This window comes from Passer domesticus, chromosome 6, assembly GCF_036417665.1.
Source record: "Passer domesticus isolate bPasDom1 chromosome 6, bPasDom1.hap1, whole genome shotgun sequence".
Lineage (NCBI taxonomy): Eukaryota > Metazoa > Chordata > Aves > Passeriformes > Passeridae > Passer > Passer domesticus.
Window position 1 is genome coordinate 43,775,036 of NC_087479.1, and position 20,258 is coordinate 43,795,293.

The window sequence follows — 20,258 nt, forward strand, 5'->3', positions numbered from 1 at the left end:
ACTTTAGGTAAACATTCAAGTGACTTTAGTAGAAATGTCTGTAAAAACACAGCAGAAGCCTTAGGATTTACCTTATGGGAGTTCATTATGGGGCATAAAACTTCTATTCCTTGGACTAAAGCACCCTGCCATACATCACCTTTGCTGGACATGATATTTACATAATATGCTTTGGAATTCACAATGGAAAATATAGACATAGTGCATGTGGTTTGGGTTAAGACCATTCTGTAATTTATGACTGGAGATGTAGATGAATATAATTTAAGCTAAAGGTTTGCAAGCTTTCTACTTGTACAGCATGTTCTACAGAGGTTCCATCTTAGAAAAGCCATTTTAGGCTTGGACTCTCCTTAAGAAATCTGCATTATAAATCTCACAAGGTAGAATGGGAAAAATTGCTTGTGGTGTGTCCTTCTGGTTCCTTGTTCTAACTTTGTATTGAAGGAGTCATACAATTTATGTTGGCATAACACTTGAAATCCTCAACCCACAGACCAATGAATGCCAGGACACTACTTTGGGAAATACTGTGCTACCTGCTGGTCTTATAGTCATGTCCTGGGTATCTAGAGCTGCTCAGTGTCAGAGATTTCAAGCCCGGTTAAATGACCCCTCTAATTTTACCTGCTTCACTCTTCATAACAAAACACCATGGAATAACTGGAAAATTAAGCATTTTAAATTTCCACTAACAGAAAAATTCAAGTTTCCACGTTTGAATTTGGCCATGGTTAAAAAATCCATCCTAGTTTTCAGAGAAGCTCTTGGATCCTTGTGCAGTGGCAGTAGTTGTGTCATGCAGAAAACCAACTTCAGCAGCTCACAGCAATGCAACCTGCTGTTGAGCCTCACAAGTTTTGGATATAAAGACTTGTCTTCAACACTTGCACAGTGACTGTGCTGCTCTGTGTTGAAGGTAAACACCTCTCTATAAAGGAACCAGCAAGTTCAACTCTATTTCAGTTAAGACTACTCCAAGTGGTGCTACAGTCCAGTGGACAATATTAAATAAGCAAGAAAAAATAAAGTGTTCAAGAAAATGCCTTGTTAGGATAGAGAGACTTTTGGAATGCTAAAAAGAAATCTTGTTCCTGTTGTTGATGACATTCTCTCAACTCTTTTGCAGCTATAAAATGAGTGTAAGCAGACCTGGGAGTGACAAGCAGATCCATTGATGGATCAGTGCATGCCCTGAGTGTGTCACATGTATAAGATAGAAAGCAACCCAATCACCCATCTTCAGGTCCATAATCTGAAATATATTCTACTTTCTGAAACCTATTTTGTATTTATGATTTCCCACATTAATACTCTGGGTTTTCTGCATGTAGTTTCCTAACAGACATCTCTGATATATTGGTAAGAGGGAACAATACAAGCAGATCATCCAAGTAACCTATTTATGTGAATTCAATTTCATGGAGCTACTAGAATAAATTATTGGTTCATGTGAATGGGAAACTTTTCCCTCCTTTCACAAGATTGTGGTCAAAGTGTGGTTACCATTCTTTTTCGTTTATTTTAAAGGCACAGTATGAAAAAAGGCTCCAAACCCTACTTACAAAGGCACATGAGACAAAGAAAAAGATGCTTTACACTGGGTAAAAGTCATTGCTGTTTTCAGGACTTCCTCTGTAAGAAGTCCTTTTGATTCCAGTAGATGGCATGCACTCTTCAAAGCTTGCTGTGTGTGATCACAAATACTGCTCCAAGGAGCACACGAAGCTCTCTTTTCAAACTGTATCCCAAGTGACTGTTATGCTACATGTGATTTCTGTAATCTCTTTAATATACTACAGGGAGTTAGTAGGTCTTCAAAACGAAGTTTCTTCACTTTTTCAGGGCCCAGCCCAGGAAATTTTTGTTGAGATGTTTTTCAAGAGCATGAGCAGTTTGGCCAAAGCAATTTTGTTGGAGAAATAGTTGTGATGAAAGCAATCTGAATGTCTGGCTACAACAAAAGTTTAGTTGCATTAAAAGAGAAGCAGTCATTCTAGGTAAGAAAAGCTAAGAAATAAGAGAAAAGAATGGCAAGAAGTTTATTGAATGGGACACTTTAAAGCTAAGTATGTCATAAGGTGAGAGAAAAAGCTTAAAATGTCTTTTTTTTTTTTTTCTTTTCACCCTGTGAGGTAATATTGTACTGGTGAACGAACACAATCTGTTTAAAATGTTATGCTATGAGACTTCTGCACTTTCATAGAGGTTTCTGGCACTCAGAGATTGCAGTAATCAAATTACTAGCTTTATTGTTGTAAGTCAGGTTTTGGAGAACAGCTGAGAAAGAAGACCATTATCTGTAGTCAGAGAAGAATTAATATCCATCAGGATACGTAGGAACAAGTTGGGACTTTGAGTTTTCATACACTAATTCAAATTCTGACATTTTCTGCATAGAAGTTCAACTGTTTTCTTGTAGGCTTCTTAGTAGTTGTTCTTTGTGCAGTTTCTGACTCTATCCACAACAGTTTCTGGAAGAGAGCTTTTCCCCACAGGAAACACTGAGGAATGTTTTCAAACAGAATTAGTGCTGGATACACTGTTACAGACTGGCTCATTGACAAACATCTCGTGGAAATGAATGCATTTTTTAGTGCGTTTTCAGTTGCTTTTTGTTATTTGAAGCCTCAGATAATATCTACTTGTATCTACCTGTGCACTTTGCAGGGTTTAGAGGAAAATATTGAAATGTGAAAGGTCAGCTGTCTCAGTCCTTTGCCACTGGCTGTTGGAGAGTAGCTCTGATGGTTGGGTTTTTTAATCTTGATTTTTCTAGTCTTCTGATTGAATGTGCATAGCAAACCTAGTACTACTCAGTTACTTCTCAGAAAACATAAAGGGCTTTTAGTACATTGAGGAGCAATTTGTTGAATATGTAGCTTCTAGAGCATATTGGAAAAGAAATACAAAGTTTTGGTATGAGAGGAAACTGTTGTTTGCAGGTTAAAGCAGTAACACCTGTGGTCACTCTTCTTAGCTGGAATATACTTTGGAGCTGTTTTGAAATCACTTGGAATTTTACAGCACAGCATAAGTAAGACTCCTGAGACATTAGATGGGTAGATGGGCATTTTCATTCAGCTATGAAAACTATAGGGAATTTTCAAAGTAGATAACAACAGTCATAAAGGGATGGGCATAGAGAGTTTTCCTAATTTTTTATATTTTTTCTTCTCATTAATACATATCATGCTTTTAATATAAATAGGTAACACGCAGATTTGGTGAAAAAAATAAACTAAGCAATTGAGATAGTATCCTTTTATCCTCAATGATATCTAGATAACTGGTAATAACTGTTCAGATTTTTTCAAGACTTGCTTAGTTGTAGAGTTCTGATGCACTAATTCAGCCATGGTGAGGGGGAGTTACATGGCCACTAGAAACTTGTTCTGTGTGAGTGATGTGGTCAAAAATCACTGGTGTAGCCACTTGCCGTCACAAACCTGTGACAATTTACATCAGGGAAAAAAAGTGTTTCAAGAGCCATTACTCAAGAAATAAAATAATATGAAAAACTGCATTTTTCCCCCTTGTTATGACAAATTAATTCTTACTGTCTATCTCAATCAGAGCTCCTTGATCAGTCTCTCTTTCTGTAGACTATTCCAAATTATACAAAACCCCCACTCTTCTACTCCTTTTTGTCCCTAGCCAGCATGTCTAGGAGCTGCTACATTTCTGGTCTTCTCACATTCTCACTGGCTTAATCTTTGCTCAGTACCCTTGAAAACTATGCTAATCCCCAGTAATTTCATAGCCTTTTTCTTTGTGCTGCCTGGCACAGCCCAAGCAGAAGCAAATGCAAGGTCATGATTTTACTTGTTTCAGAGTCTCTGAGGATGTAAGGAAAGAACTTTTTGCACAAAGCACACTGTTATTGTATAATTTGCTATGATGATAATAATATGATTCATCCTTAATTCTTCATCTCAGCCTCAGTACATAATTCTTGGGTAATGAAGCATGCACAGTCCCAGGTTGTTACACCACTATAAAGCCCTATCAGCAAATTGGCAGATACTCCACATGTGCATTATTACATAAATAAATGATCACCTTTATGGGAGGTATTATACTGTCTGGTCTAAACCACACTTTCTTGCTTTAGACTCTGAATGGTGCATAGAATAGAATCCCTGGAGGTAGAAATCCACCTTGTTTATTCCAAACAAGAAACAAACTGGTAGTCCTTCTTGCATATGGAACTGATATCCCTCTAAAGTCTGAAATACAGAGTAAACCTGAATCTTGCCAAGGACTGTGGAAGCCTACAAAGACACTTGTCTATGTGAGGTCTGAATAACTGCTTTAGCTTTGTTCTTACAAACTGTAGCTGAATCTTTTTCCATCAGGCTTTGTCACGACACTTAAATCAGATTCAGTTAACTCACACACTCCAATACATACTCTCTTTGAGGTGTTCAGGTCAGGTTTTCATAAGATTAGGTAGGAGATGGCTGAAGGCAATGCTCTGCAGGGTTCCAAAGGCACTGCCCAGCTGCCCCATGGAAGGAGCCCTGTAAAGTTTCCCATGGCTCACTTCCATCAGGCCCACCATGCAGTGAGTACAGGTGGTGTTACACATCTCCCCTTTTGCAACTTACTGCAGAAATTTCTCTCTTGCATAATTTCTGACACCTAGGTGTTATCCTGGAGTTTCTAGGTATGGAGATACATTCATGTCTGTATAAAATACACTTCTTTCTAACAAAATCCACATGATTCAATGTGATCTCTTGGCCTCATATGGTTTATGGTGCAGGGTTCCATGAAAAGTGAACTTCAGTTCACAATCTCTCCATAGAGACTAATATTCTTTCCCACTCAACATGCTATGAAATGCTCCACGAAATCTAAGCTGCAAGTCAATAAAAAAAACTGAGCATAGGAAAAGGCATTATCCATGCATTGTGGTCTGTCTAAAGAGATTATTGAAAGTCATATATGTGGCCATACACAGGATGTGTGATTATGAATAGAAAAGAATTCCTGCCTGGCAGATCCATCATCTTTACCTCTCTTATTCAGATGTATTGCTGCAGCCTAGTTAATAAATAATTAATCAATATATTAGTCAGTCAAATGTAAAGAAACCTTGAAGGGTTTCAAAAGTCTCTCTTCCACAGTGATTTATATGTTTGTGAAAAGACCTGGATAGATATGGAAAAAAGGATCATACACTTGTAAAAAATTAGTGTGACATTATATTTCATTTTCCTTTGCACCTGCTGTCAAGTACAGACTACTCTCTCTCTACAGGACAATTTAGCTTCCAAAGCCAGATTTAAAAGCTGGAGAAACTCTTAACGGAAGCACTTTAATGAGTACAAATCTCATGACTATTCTAACAGGGTTTTAAAAGCACAAACAAATGTAGCATAAATTTAAGGACTGCAAACTCAGGTAGATTATGAAGAGTTGTTTTCTTAAATAATCTCATGGAACAATACTTCAAAAAATTAGAAGAAAGAGATGTAACTGATAACTAAATCAGAGTAAGAAGTCAGGTTGCACGGACCACTGTTCTTCTCAGGTTCAGTAATGATGCTGCTGACCAGCCACTTGAATATATAACTGGAGCATCATAGAACTATTTAGGTTGGAAAAGGTCTTTAAGATCATTGCATCCAACTGTTAAACCTTCATTGCCAACTCCTCCACCAAACCTTGTCCCTAATTAGCACATCTACACTAACTAACTCCAGGGGTGGTGACTCAACCACTTCCCTGAGCAGCCTGTTCCAATGCTTTTTGGTGAGGAAAGTTTTCCACATTTTTAATCCAAACCTCCACTGCTGCAATGGGAGGACATTTTAATTGTTTTATCTGTAGTTGCCTGGGAGAAGAGACCAACCCCCACCTGGCACCAGCCTCCTTTCAGGCAGTTCTGGGGAGTGATAAGGTCACCCCTGAGCCTCCTTTTCTGCAGGCTAAACAATCCCAGCTCCCTGAGTGTCTCCTCACAAGATTCATGCTCCAGACCCTTCCCCAGCTCCACTGCTCTTCCCTGGACATGTTCCAGCACCTCAGTGTCTTTCCTATAGTGAGAGGCCTGAAACTGAACACTGGAGTCAAGATGTGGCCTAATCAGTACTGAGTACAGGGGACAATCACTGCCCTGTCCTTTGGCCACACTGTTGCTGATCCAGGCCGGGATGCCATTGGGCTTCTTGGCCACCTGGGCACACACTTGGCCTTACCCTGGCTCACGTTCAGCTGCTGTTCTCCAGCACTCCCTGGTCCTATTTTGCTGGGCAGTTTTCCTGCCACTTTACCCCCTGCCTGTTATACTGTCTGAGGTTGTGATCCAAGGGGAGGACCCAGCCCTCTGTCATGCAGTTGGTTTGGCCCATGGATCCACCCTGTCCAGATCCCTCTGCAGAGCCTTCCTGCCTTCCAGCAGATCAATGCTCCCACCTAGCCTGGTGTCATTTGTGAACTGACTGAGGCAATACTCATCCAGGTCATTGATAAAGATATTAAACAGGACTGGCCCCAACACTGAGCCTTGGGGAACACCACTGATGATTGGCCCTCAGCTGGATTTAACTCCAGCCATCTCTGGGCCAGCCATCCAGCTAGTTTTTAACCCAGCAAACAATGCACCCATTCAAACTAATAGCAGCCAGCTTCTCCAGAACGATGCTGTGGGAAATAGTGTCAAAGATTTTACTTAAGTGCATGTAGATGACATCCACAGCCTTTATTTCATCCACTAAGTTGGTCACCTTGTCATAGAAGGAGATCAGGTTGGTCAAGCAGGACCTGCCTTTCATAAGACCATGCTGGCTGGGAGTGATCCCCTGGTTGTTCAGATATGCTTGTGATTATACTCAGTCTCATGACTATATTAAACTCACAGAATGTGCAGTAAATGATAACTCAGAGGAAACAACATGGCTCTAAATTGTTCCAGGGAGAAAAGCTCTTTTTCCTGATACAAAAAGGCAAGTCATACTTGAGGGTGTTGCTTGTAATACCAATCCCTAGGCCAAATCAGGGTCCATAGTAAATCTCCCCTCAGAATTCATTAATGTCTCACAAATAATAAGAAAAAAGCCTACACAATGCAGTTAAAATTCAATAGAAGGGCTTAGCAGCAGCAAGCCATTTAAAACCCTTGTTACTATAAACTCTTTTGCAGACTAAAGCTTATGTTACTCTTGTTTGTAGAAGTTTTTTGTTTGGTTTTGCACTTTTTTTACTTTTGTGCAGGACCTGAAACATGACTAGATAATTTTACTGATATATAATGCAACATTTAAAAACTGAACATTACATAGCAGGAGTGATGCCAAAGCTAATGTGTGTTTTCCACAATAAAAATATTTCAGCTGTTTCACCTGCATGGCCTGTCATATTTTGGCTCTGCATGCTGAGCTTTACGAGTTCCAGTGTGGTTTGAAAAATATATCTAATATAATAAATGAAATCCCCAAACTTTAGCACATGGCATGGCACAGCAGAATGATATAAAATTGTCTCCCTAAAGCAGCTCAGCAGCTGTTGTGATATAATTAAGCAGCTGAAAACACTATTTGCACTCAAACTAGAAGTTTCTTGGTGAGCTCATGCTTGAGCCCTAATTTCAAAAGAGTTGTGACAAACAGTTTGGACTCCTTCCATCCAGCTAGTGAAATCCCTTTTGTTCTGGTGATGTTCCATATGTTTTTCTAGTCACTTGTCTTTTATCTAGCAACCAGAGCAGGCCCTTTCCTACATATGAGTCAGGAGTAAACTGATCATGGGGTGGAGCAGATCCATACTCCCTCTTCAGGTCTCAAACACAGAATGTTATCCTTAATAATTAATGTTATACTGTCTCTCCAGGGAAAGGGGGAGAGATTAGCTGCTAGCAACTATTCTTCAGGGCATATTGAGCTCTCATTTATTCCTATGCAATCCCACTGATTGCTAGGAGGAGCTCTCTCAGTGAGGAATCACCAAGGTTGCTGTTCTCCAAACTTCATCAGACCACTTTTGCCATGGCTTTTCAGCTCCAACATGTTTGAACCACTTGTCTAAGTACGACGAATTTGGCAAGACAAGATTTGCAGTCCATTCACTTTTTATCCAAAAAGCTGGTTCAGCTTTCTGTGCCTCCTCTTTTTTCTTCTTTCCTTAAGAAGAACAGTCCTTCTAGGAACAATTGGGCTTTTGTAGCTGCTGTTTACCCATTACTTCAGAAGAGACCAGTGCTTGGTCTGACAATAAACATGTAGCTCCAGAGAAGTTCTTAAACCCCGATTTTAAGCTTGTCTGTCCAAGGTTGTTTTCTCAAGAACAGCTCTTGCTACCTCAATTGAAGTAATTGCTCCAAAACAAAGCAGACTTTTATACTGAGAATACCTGCTTGATTAATTGACAGAGCTGAAATACCTTGAACAGAATAAACATGGTCTCTGTTAATTTACCTTGTTCCCAGAATCTGTTTTCACTAGCTGTGTTATGGCCTTTGCTTACATTTTTCATTTAAATGAAAGATTATTTTTTCCCCTCTAGTCTGCAGTCTAGATTTATGCCAAGATGGGGGAGTGTTTGGGACACAGAGAGTTCTTTCCCCATAACTGACTGAAAATAAAAGGGCATTGTCACTCAAGCACTGTGTAAATCATTAACCCTTAACTTTTGTGAGGAAAAGTGTTACATATGGCAGCAAAGGAAAAGCAAACAGCACCCCCCCCTTTTAGTTCTAGAAGCTTCAGTGTGAATACAAGAAAGAAAGCTAAAGAGATAGAGCAGACTAGTGCAGAGGGAACTGAGACAAAACCTAAGGAAAATGCTTTAGGAGGAAATAGGATGAAAAAATACTTGGAACCTTAGTGCTTTAATAAATTATTTTCCTGCATTTTGGCATATTATGTGTAGCAACCAGCAAGACAAACAGACTGCAGCCTCAAAAGTGCAGATAAATAGATTATCTCATATGGCACTGTATATTTTATGTGCAAAACTATCTGTAAATATTTAGATAATGTAAATCAAATGTTTATGGACAGATTCTTTTTCGTGTACTTTGTGTGCATTGTGACGATGAGGGACAATAGTTAACATCTGGATTATTCAGAGAAGAGGTTGTTTCTTTGGTTAAAAGGGAATAAAATTGAAGTTAATTCTAATACTAAGTTATATTAATTCACTTATGTATCACCTTGTCAGGGTAAAGCATATTTGAAATCAGTGAAAATACAGACTGTTAATATTGGGACAGTTCTGTGCTCTACTTAAATGAATAAAATTCAAATCTCCTTGGCTCAAAGGAGTTTCTCTCTTTTCTAGGGAAAGCCTCAAAAGGGAGAAGGGTAGGTGACAGCTAAGCAGAACATCCTGCTAAATTATTCAAAAGCTGCAACATATGTCTAGCTCTTGGTATGTGCTGTTTGGTGTGATCTGCTGTTTCATGTGACTGCTTGCCTACTTATTTTCCAATATTTGGTTCATTTTTCTTAAATCCTGTCAATGTTATTAAGCATCTGTAGTTAGCAGTAAATATTATCATGTTTGAAGGTCTCTGTACTTATGAGCTCTCTGTGGAGCTGTTTTGGAGCTTAGCTGTTTGGCTGCTGTCATAATGACATAAGAAAATAATGAGCAGAATTAATTTATGTCTTTATGTTCTGGCCTCAGTGGAGTTAGAGTAAAAGATGTTTTGGTCGGATGGGTTTCAGATAAGCATTCAGGATGGGCCCTTTGTTTGAACAACCTACCACAGGAGCTCAGCACAATGGAACAAAGATTTATTTAACCAAGGTAATAATTTTCATGTTTGAGAGATCAGAGCTGCTAAAATGCATTCTTCACTGTTTTGTGATGCTCACCTATGTACGGAGGTACCATTAACATTGAAATTAAATTAAGGATGCTCAGATGTGTAGGAGGGCCTCTGGTTGTTGGTACACTTCTGGCTTTGTACTTGAGTACAGTACTGCCCATGAGCTGGAGTGTAGTCAAGCTCCACTCCGTCATGCATCCATTTTTTTCCATCAGCATGAAAATGTGAAGCAGAAGAAAGGCTTATACGTTTAAGTCCCTTCCCTGAATGCTTTATGCATGGCACTGTGGCCTTCAGGGTGTGAAGACAGTTGTGCATGTGAGCATGCAGTGTCAGTGGGAGAGGGCAGAGGAGTAGAACAGATCCAGGGGGATCTGGTCCATAAGGGGCCATACTCTGCCCTGACTTATATCTGTGCATCTTCCATTGACTTCAACAGGCACTTCCTGCAGTTATCTCATCATGTGACTGCAGGTTTGAGATGCAAAATTCCTGCATTCTTCTGGAGCCAAATATCATTTACAAGATGTAAATAGAGGTACAAAACCAGCACAAGAGGATGTCTCAGTCCATAAGATGAAAATTAATTTCCGTGACTCTGAGATAAACAGATTTTCCTCTTCTAGTAATTGGATAGAAAATTTCTGTTGCAAAATTCTGATTTTGTCATGTGCTGCACAAGAAGCTTCCCTTATCCTTCACAAAAGGTTTATATTTCACTATTTTTTCTCTTCCTCTCCTCCCACAACATAGTCAAAAGCCCAGAACAATACTTCCTCTCTGGTCCAGTGATAAATATATCATTGTTGAAAAGCAGTGCTAACTCCTTTATGGTACCATTTTTCATGTTCTAATATTAACCTGTCATCACTTTTTGTAACATGGGTGCACAGTTAGCATATTTTCCTACTCTGTTTTTTTCTTTAAAAAGCCCATACTTATCAGAATTTCACTCCATGCTGAAGGTTCACCTACAATCTTGAAGTAGATGGAGAGTGTAAAACTTTGAAAAGTGGAAAAGGTTCCAGGAAACCAAACTAAGATTAGCCCAAAGTAAAATCATCAAGTACTTCTGTTTACTGATCCATTTCAGTTCCACCCAATTATTTACTATTGAGCAGGACTACACGGTTTTCTTTTGAATTAGTTTCAGCTGTCCATATTTCAGAGTTTCTGAGGAGTACATAATTAACCTGTAGTGAATAATAGGTCAGAACAAGTTGTATATTCATGTTTGGAATGCAAGTGAAACTAGTTGTAATCCTCAGTTGCAAAGTTTAGATCCCAAGTTCCTTGGGGTTTTGGCACATTTCCACCTGTGATTTCATGGCTTTGGGGCCCATGTGCATGAAAAGTGCAGACACTGTCTCATCTTTCCTGTAATTCCTCAAGTTCTGCACATTATCCCCTGGCTAATCCTTGTGTATCTCTGATACTTTCATGGGTAAGTCTTCAAGAAGAAGGCAAGCTTCACACTTGACCTGTCAGAATGTGCAGTGGTATTCTTTGTTATTTCACTGTCAGAAGCACATTTTGTTGTGACCACTGCTGTGAAATATTTTAAAAATTGCAGAATAAAGATTATAACACTTGGAGGGGTTTTCCCCCTTAAGAAGGAGAAGAAGGACTATTCTCTAATGCATTTTCAAGTGGTGCTATTTTTTTAACCATCGAGTGTATTGGAAAAAAATTCAATTTCAGTTTTAAAGGGAAAATTGTAGAAATATTTGCATCAAAATGACTGGATTCATATTACAAGTCTAATAACTTTCTGTTGAAAAACTTTACAAAGAAAACAAGTAGTACAATATAAAAAAAAAAAGTTTTGATTCATTGGGAAGGCTCAGTACTGAGAACACTGAAACTTCATACATCTTTTCAGACCTGTTTGACATCTGTAAACTTCATCTGTAAACTGTTGTAGAGGAAGATTTTCTAAGATCTTATCCTAATCTGGCATAAGACCAGATCTCAAAAAGTATAATTTTCTTGATAATAAAAATTTTGTTCATTACCTATTTCTCATATTTACATAGCCTTACCATTTAGGGAAAATGTTTGATTCATAGTAGTACTTTAATTTTTTTTCCAATACATTTTAATATTCTGTATATAAAAAGGGAGTCTACTGCTAACGATTTCTCAGCTATTGAGAAAATTAGAGACATGACTTTTGCAGTCCTGCACTCATGTGTGTATCACTTTCTATTGGGTTTGGATGGCCTGCTTTTGGTAGCAGGGGAGGAGAAGGAGTGGCTTCTGTGAGAAGCTGCTGGAAGCTTCCACCATGTCCCCCAGAGCCAATCCCTGGCAGCTCCAAAGATGGATGTGCTGCTGGCCAAGGCTGGGACAATAAGAATGGTGGTAATGCCCCTGTGATAACAAATTAAAGAAAAATGAAAAAAAACCCAAAACTTATTGCACAGATATCACTGTAGCCAGAGAAGAGTGGGGTGAGAACATGTGAGAAGAACAACTCTGCTGACTCCAAGTTCAGTGGAGAAGGAGGGGGAGGAGGTGCTCCAGCCACTGGAGCCAGGAGCCAGTGTTGATGAGCATGGTGAGGCCCTGGAGCCCATGGGGACCCACTGGGGTGCAGAGATTCACCTGCAGCCCATGGAGGAGGCCCATGCCAGGCAGGTGGATGCTTGAGAGGAGGCTGTGAGCCCATGGGAGACCCATGGAGAGAGGGGGCCTGTTCCCATGCTGAGGCAGCCTGTCCTTGAAGGACTTCAGCCTGTCCTTGAAGGATTGCACCCTGTGTAAGAGGGACCCACACTGCAACCCTGGGAGGGACACAGTTGTCCATGGGAGGGGTTCATGGTACAGCAGTTTTGGAAGGACTCTGTGCCTGTGGGAGGGACTCAGTGCAGCAGTTTTGGCAGGAGTGCTGCCTGTGGGATGGACCACAGTGGAGAAGTTCACAGAGAACTGTCTTCTGTGGGAGGGACGCTGTGGTGAAGCAGGGGAAGGACTGCTCTCCCTGAGCACTGGGAGAAGCCTCAGGTGATGAACTGACCACAGCCCCCGTGCCCTGTCTCCTTGCACCACTGGTGTAGGAGGGAAGGGTGGCAGGAAGGTGTTCTTAAGGACTTATTTTACTTCTCATTATCCTGCTCTTTGATAGTAATAAATTTAACTCATATCCCCAAGGTGAGCCTGTTCTTCCCATGATGGCATTTGATTTCTCCCAGTCTGTATTTCAACCCACAAGCCCTTCATTAAATTTTCTCTCCCCTGTCCAGCTGCAGAGGGGAGTGTGTGAGCAGCTTTGGTGGGTGCCTGGCATCCAGCCAGCATCAACCCACTACACACTTCCTCAATATAAACCAGAGCTAGAGAAAAAACTTTTTCCTCTAAGCACTGCCAATTCAATGAAGCCAAAGGTTTTCTTGGGAAATGCATAGTTCTCTAACTAATTTTCAGTGGCAATTGTTCAAGTCTCATTATAACCAAGTTTAAAGTATTCTCTTGACCTCAGCATTCTGATTATATTAAAATAAAATGTTAATGTTGAAATTAAATGTTTTCAAAAGACTGAGCAAAATGTTATTGAATGCTTTCTTTTGCAAAATAATCCTAATTTTTAAACTACTATCCTCAGCTGGAATTAAATAAGGTAGTAAAATCTACATTTTCCTGCTAATAAAAACTTTCTTCTTCGGCTGTCTCTTCTACTTAAGTAAGCAGCCATGGTCTTTGGGGAAACTCAATTTTCTAGCTCCATAGTTTATTTCTTGAAATATTTGGGATGATATGTCCAGTGAATTAATTCTCATTGTATCTCTACCATTTGAGAAATAACTACAAAAAATACTGTGAAGGTACACCTTTAGAAGGACACAACACTGCCATTTCAGAGACTTCTTCAGAGCAGTAAATATGCAGTGTTTATGAAATGTGGGAGGTGGTGGAATATGCGTCAGATTCCCCAGTTATATATGATGGAAGTAATCCAGACTTTCCCTTTTGGCATCTTATGCTATAACTTCTACTTGATTTTCACTTTTTATTCCAGTGCCAACAATATGCCTAAGCAAGTAGAAGTCCGGATGCATGAAAGTCATTTAAATCCAGTGGAGCACAGATCCAGGAACATATGTGTGCAGTTCTGCCAGTCCCTCCACAGGAATCTGCTCCTGACTCTTACTGTGTTTGGTAAGCTACATCTGCTGCTCTGGACACTCTGTGTGTACCTGCATTTGTTCCTGTGGCACCACAGCTCCTGTCTGTGGCCTTCAGCTGTTCCAGCTGAACAGCCAGACAGTAAATAGGATGCCTATGGACACTGCTTGTGTGGTTCTGGTGAGCAAGGTATTCCTGACACAACACAGCAAATAAATCCACACCACTGAGGTATCTGGTTTGGAAAGGAGTATGGATTTAAACCCCAAGGCCAGTCAGGTCGGTGTCATCCAGCAGAAGTGAATGTGCTAAACTTTTTTTCTATCAGCGATTTGGAGAAAGAAAAACAAAAGACAAAAACTCTTCAAAATTTTCTTTTTTATCTCTCCATTGACACTTCACTGGTTTTAAGGTTTGTCTTCCCTTTCTGTAGCTGTAAGCCAGCACTCCATGATCTCATCCTGAATATTGCCTCTGGCTTTAGCAGCTTCCATATATGGAACAGTTTGACATTTTATTGTGGTTCATTGGCTCTTTGCCGGTTTCTTTTTCACTGAAAGTCCAACAGCCATATGCAGCAAATTTGTAGACATACTCTTGTTATTGTTTGAAAAAACAGCTGCAACTGTTCTTGAGCTGCAAATTTCATCCCCATATTTTCAGCTTGCAAAACCCCATGATGCTGAAGCATTTGCCTTGAATCACCTTTCAAAGGTGTACCTGATGCTGTCCAAGAAAAAAGTTTTAAATACACATACATTTTTCATTGTATCAAAGAGATACTTCATAGTCATAGTTGCTGCAAATCACAACACAAGCCTTGCTATCTGGTTTTATTACACGTGGGCTTGGGATCAGGAAAAAAAGGCATACTGGATGTAAACACAAAATACCTGTTCACAAAGATCATGTTGTGATGGTAGACATAGCATTTTTTCCTCCTAATCTATGCTTTAACAGCCTCAATCCTGAGCAGAAGGTTTAAGTTTCATCACTTTATCCACATAAATGATGAGGGGTTTGTTTGTGTTTTGAGAACATCAGCACAAGGAGAAAGATGCAGAGCATCAAAAAGTATAAGACATGAGCTGTGAGAATCAAGTTTTCTTCAAAGATATGTGCATTACTCCACATCAGGCAGTTCCTTCCAATACCCACCTGCTTCTTTGTTTGTTCTTCCTCCAGGTGTCATCCTGGGTGCAGTGTGTGGGGGTCTTCTTCGCCTAGCAACACCTATTGACCCTGACATCATCATGTTAATAGCCTTCCCAGGAGATATACTGATGCGGATGCTAAAAATGCTGATCCTCCCTTTAATTATCTCCAGTTTAATCACAGGTAAGATCCATTAGCCATAAATACTTTAAGATGCTTTCTACAAGTATCACCTGGTTTGCTTTTTGTGATGTAGGAAGAATAATGGTGTGATCCTGTCAGCATTTTGCAGTTGCAGTGAGTATTTTAGAGTAAATTTCTGGATAACTTCATTGGCTTTATTATGTATATGCTCAAGTGAATTTATTTCTAAGCACATGCACACATGCTACCATCAGAAATTTCTTAATATGCTATTTTATCTAATTTCTGGATTGGACCTTGCAAATAAAATGGCCTGACACTAGTGAGCCTAGCCTTCTTGAAGGTGTGGTGTCAGCCAGACCGTGACCAGTTTGCAAAAGTAAAGGGCAAAAGATGGTAGCGATCTTCTCTATTTTTCCATGCTGCCTCTGCAATAGGTGGAGGTTTAAATGCTTCTCGTCAAATTATTAGCAGTAGACACTGCACACATAAGAACTAGAGGGAGAAACATCAGTACTGTGTCTTTTGGTGAGAATATCACGGGGATGAAAATAGGCACCCAGAGGTAGTCATTAAATGTTGAAAATTATAAAGGATTTTATTTTATAATTATTTAATTGGCTACTGAGTGTCAATATATTTGCTTGTATCTTAAACACCTGCAGGACTGTCTGGATTAGATGCTAAAGCAAGTGGCCGCCTGGGGACAAGAGCCATGGTCTACTACATGTCCACCACTATTATTGCTGCTGTGCTGGGTGTGATTCTGGTTTTAGCCATCCATCCAGGGAATCCAAAACTCAAGAAACAGCTTGGCCAAGGGAAGAAGAATGATGAAGTATCTAGTCTGGATGCCTTCTTGGATTTGATCCGAAACTTGTTCCCTGAAAATCTGGTTCAAGCATGCTTTCAGCAGGTAAGTCCTTCTACTCCTTGGTAATATTCTTTACATCTTGTTAGGGTTGTCTGTAGAATTAATGTCATTGTTTAGGTTAATCAGGGAAATGATGATGCAAAGAGGAATACAGGTCTAAAGTCTTGAGCAGGTAAATGAAACAACATTATTTATAGCTGCCTTGGTTTATGTTGTAGTTATTATTTAAATTCATGGGGGTGTTTTTAATGAGGTTTCTTTTAATTTTGTTATTAAGTAATCTTTAATTTCCTCTGTGCTTTCATACAGTATCTATGGTCATGGATGCAGGCTTGGTCTTTCATTCAGGTTGAATTTTAACTTGGCTGTTAATTACAGAGATGATGGTTCTGCAATGCCCTGTTTGGAATATATGGATGATCATCATTTCAGCTTGTTGCCAAAAATGTACCCCAAAACCCAACCTGTCATAACCTCTCTTGCTGTGTTAGAGTCCAGATGAGGTGGGCATAGTAGATCCAAAGGGCTGATGCACCTACAGGTGGCTCCATCTCACCAGCTTTGGAGCATGCTGGGAAGGAAGGATGCTTGCACAATGTGCTGCTTGCCCTGTAGGGAGTTAATTTTGTCTGAAAGCTTTTCACCAGTACTTAATCAAAACACCTTGACTTTAAGAGGTAAAATATGCTTAAGCATATTTCTTGTACATAAGCTGCTTTTCCCTCCAACTGAATTGTTTGAAAGTAATGCAGACTTTCAAGACAGGGTTTTTTGGGGGTTGGGTTGGTTTTGGGTTTTTTTGATGTTACAAGATTTGTTGCCAAACCTGTTCTTAAGTGTTCCTGTGTGAAATGGCGTGATAGCTGGTGCTGTGGTTAGAGCCAAAGAAAAAAGTAACGAGAAGTGGGGGAAGGGAGAAGGGGCCATGGGAGAGTGGAAGAATGGAGTGTGGCCTAGACTGCCAAAAGGGTTTGGATTGCTTCACTTCTTACATGGACTTCCACATAAAAACATATAATCCTTGGGGATTTAGAGAGAGAACATTCTCAATATTTCCAAATCATCATGGGAATGTCAGTCATGTGGTCAAACTGTTGGTGGCTAAACATCACATGTAATGTGAAATGTATTTTTGCAAAATTGAGTGAGGGAAAGCAGGGTGCTTATGGTTTTTCTTGCTCTCCCACATTTGAACTGTGGAAGAGAGGAAAAGACAGTTTCTTGTCAGTTGAAAGTGGTCAAATATCTTGACAAAGGGGCAAAAAAAGCAGAAAAAGAAGAACTAAGCTACCTGTGTCAGGTTTTCTTAAATGTTAGTATTACTTTTTCAGTGCGTGTAATACCAATGTTCAGGTTATTTCACTAGTTACGGATCGCTAATTTCACCAATTATTTTTAAATTTAGTTTAAAAAAAAAGAAAAAAAGGAGCTTTTTGGCTTTTCAGTGTTTGATTTTAGCAGATTCCAGACTAATTTCTAGTTAAAACCTCTGTCACAATGCCACATTGCATTTGTGAAGTGTGACTAGAAGGAACTTTTGCTTCTGTTAGCCCTTAACTCCTCTGTAAGGAGTTAGGCTTTACTTTTCTCTCTCTTTAAGAGGAAAATAACCTGCTTTAATGGTGTCAGCATGTATTTTCTTTCCTAGATTCACACAGTTTCTCTCCACAGACATTCAGAGTTTCCAGGTAGCCTTAGGTGGAATAAATATTTTGCAGAAATCCTGCAAAGAGTGGTTCTGAAGGGTGCACAGCAATGGCGCTGAACAGCGTAGGGGAAGGTTTTTGTGCCTTCCATTGCAACCAGGCAAAAGCCAATGAAGGTTCATGTGCAGCTTTGGAACTGTTCATTTGCAAACTGGACTGTGGCTATAAAGAAATATCATTCTCTCCTGATTTTTGTATGGTCCACAAGAAGGTTTAAATTTATAATGAAAATTGCTATTCCAGCAGAAAAAACATGGGACCGTCTGTGAATATGACTATGACATTTAAATGGTTTTTTTAGTCTCAGACGTTGTCAGAATCAAAGCTTTATGTCAGATTCAGCATTTTTAGAGACTGTGGCCTTGTGCAAAGGACTGCTGAAGACCTTTAACTTAAGTGACTGTAGTGAAATTTATGAGTGTGAAGAGTCTAATATTTTAACTTTAATTTATATTACTCAGTTCTTACATTCTGAATACCTCACATAAAAAAGTACTCTGTTGAAAAAAATCCCTCAGATAAAATTTAACTCTGAAAAAAAGTAGACCTGCAAGAATGTTAGGTGGTTTCAGGACAACTGAAGAGTTTCTCATGCAAAGCTGTGTAGGTTTTCTATCTATATTCCCCTCTCCAGATTTAGGCAGCAGGTTTCAGAAGGAGAAATGTAAGGTATTTTAAAACCATGACGTTTAAACCATATGGATCAAATCTGGATCATCATCCATAGTACTACAATGTCCATGTCAACAAATGTGTTTTGAAAAGCTAATGCACAGTTTCTGTTATCTTGCTAAGTGTTTCTAGGAGCAAGGGAAGTAGGGAGCAGGTGGGAAAATGTGGCAAGGCAGTCATAGCTTCCAAACCATTTTGCCTGTCCCAGGACCATGAAGAGGCAGAAAAATGGTCAAGGTGTGAAGTGGGAGAAAAACATCCCTTCTAAATGCAGCAAATCACAGATATCTCTTTTTCCACTCCCTCCTCCTTCTTTTCCTAGCTGTAACCTCAAGCTCATTTCTCCTCCTACAACTCCTTCCCAGCTTTTCCTTTACCCTGACTTTCATGTGCCAGGAGGGGGTCCAAATGCATTCAGAAGCTGATGACTCCTTTTTTTTTTTAGGTGGTCAGATTTGTATCTGGCAGCATTGGTAATTTTTCTGTTATCTACCCCCCACCATCTTTTAATTAGAGAGCTCAGGGGACTGTGTATACTCCATTTTGAGCTCCTGCAGTCAAGAGTTCAAAAGCTGTGAATGGTGGAAACGTTCTGAATTTTTGATTAATTAACCATTAAACTGGGATGACTTGAGATGGACACACTATCCTGAATAACAAGCCTTACTGCAGAGCTGCTGCCATGACTGATCTTAGAGACACTTTACTTTTGGTGCTAAATAAATGGTATCAGCCTGTGACACACGGTCTGGGAAGCACCCTTTGTGAACTGTCTGGCCAAAGGGACTATCTGTAAAATGCTTCCTTGTAGTGATAAAAAACATGCATTTGCTGTACTTTTCACACTAGAGTAATGAGGAAGACCCCCAGTATCTACTACATGGATGCATTCAGTCTGTTTCCATTCTCATCCTCCCTTTTTATTGCCTTCAGGTCCAAACTGTCACCAAGAAAGTGCTGGTGCCACTACCTGTGGAGGAGCCACCTAATGTCACTGATTCTGCTATTGCTATGGTGAATGAGACAGCACCACCTGAAGCCCAAATGGTCATAAAGAAGGGACTTGAATTTAAGGATGGCATGAATGTCCTGGGTAAGAAAATTTTCTGCCTGTCAAAAATGTCCATGATATGTATGTCACAGCTTTTTGCTGTGGCTAGGTAGTCAGTGTTGTCTGATCTGGTCTTCTGCACATATTTAGTCTCTCCAGATAATCATCAAATGTTATCACCTACTGGCTGTCTGTTGATCTCTGAGATATCACAGAAGTTAGCAAGTGAATTGTTCTGGATTGGCAGCCTTGTGGTTATGAATTGGAGGAGTACAGTGGCAAAGCATGTAGGAGCTACCCAAAATATCCTTTCATCCTAGAAGCAGCTGACCTAGGGTAATACTAGTGCATATTGGCAAAACAGTATGGGGGAGAGCTTCAAGAGCCAGTGCTTCACACACCCCCTGATGGATCCAAGTTGTTTCCAGTAGGTGTCTTGGGTGTGTTGAACTAATTTGGCTTGAGGCAGAGCCTGAAGTGAGAGGTGGAGTGTGAACCACACCACCCAAGAAAAATCCCAGAAAGGCTTGACACATTTCTGAGTCACAACTCCCTCCTCCTTTCATCTTGGCTGCTGACCTTTACCAGCTGCAATTGCCATCATGCCATCTTGTCCAGACAAGCCAGCAAGTGGAGGTGGTAGGAAAACTTTGCCTATCTCCCACCCTTTCCTGAAGCAACTGTTCAGTCTGGGATGGGGGCACACGAGAAACAAACAGCTTCCACACCACTTCTATTTTTTCTTCTGTGTCT

At 40.0% G+C, this 20,258-nt stretch overlaps 1 protein-coding gene and 1 long non-coding RNA gene across 6 annotated transcripts in view; one reads left to right on the forward strand and one right to left on the reverse strand.

The window, feature by feature from the left end:
* SLC1A2 (solute carrier family 1 member 2) overlaps positions 1 to 20,258 on the forward strand; it is an 88,964-nt gene that overhangs the window by 38,984 nt on the left and 29,722 nt on the right. For 4 of the 5 annotated variants that reach the window (XM_064425031.1, XM_064425029.1, XM_064425030.1 and 1 more), the window contains 4 exons: positions 13,797 to 13,936; positions 15,089 to 15,241; positions 15,868 to 16,118; positions 19,388 to 19,547. In XM_064425031.1, the coding sequence (XP_064281101.1) occupies positions 13,807 to 13,936; positions 15,089 to 15,241; positions 15,868 to 16,118; positions 19,388 to 19,547 (694 nt within the window). In that variant the 5' untranslated portion in view covers positions 13,797 to 13,806. Of the gene's footprint in view, positions 1 to 13,796; positions 13,937 to 15,088; positions 15,242 to 15,267; positions 15,356 to 15,867; positions 16,119 to 19,387; positions 19,548 to 20,258 lie in introns of those variants that run through there. The other variant, XM_064425033.1, reaches the window with a different exon arrangement.
* Positions 13,487 to 15,192, reverse strand: LOC135303337 (uncharacterized). Its single transcript, XR_010364804.1, has 2 exons — positions 15,062 to 15,192; positions 13,487 to 14,629 (listed from the first exon to the last, which is right to left on the reverse strand). It is a non-coding gene; the product is annotated as an uncharacterized LOC135303337 (long non-coding RNA).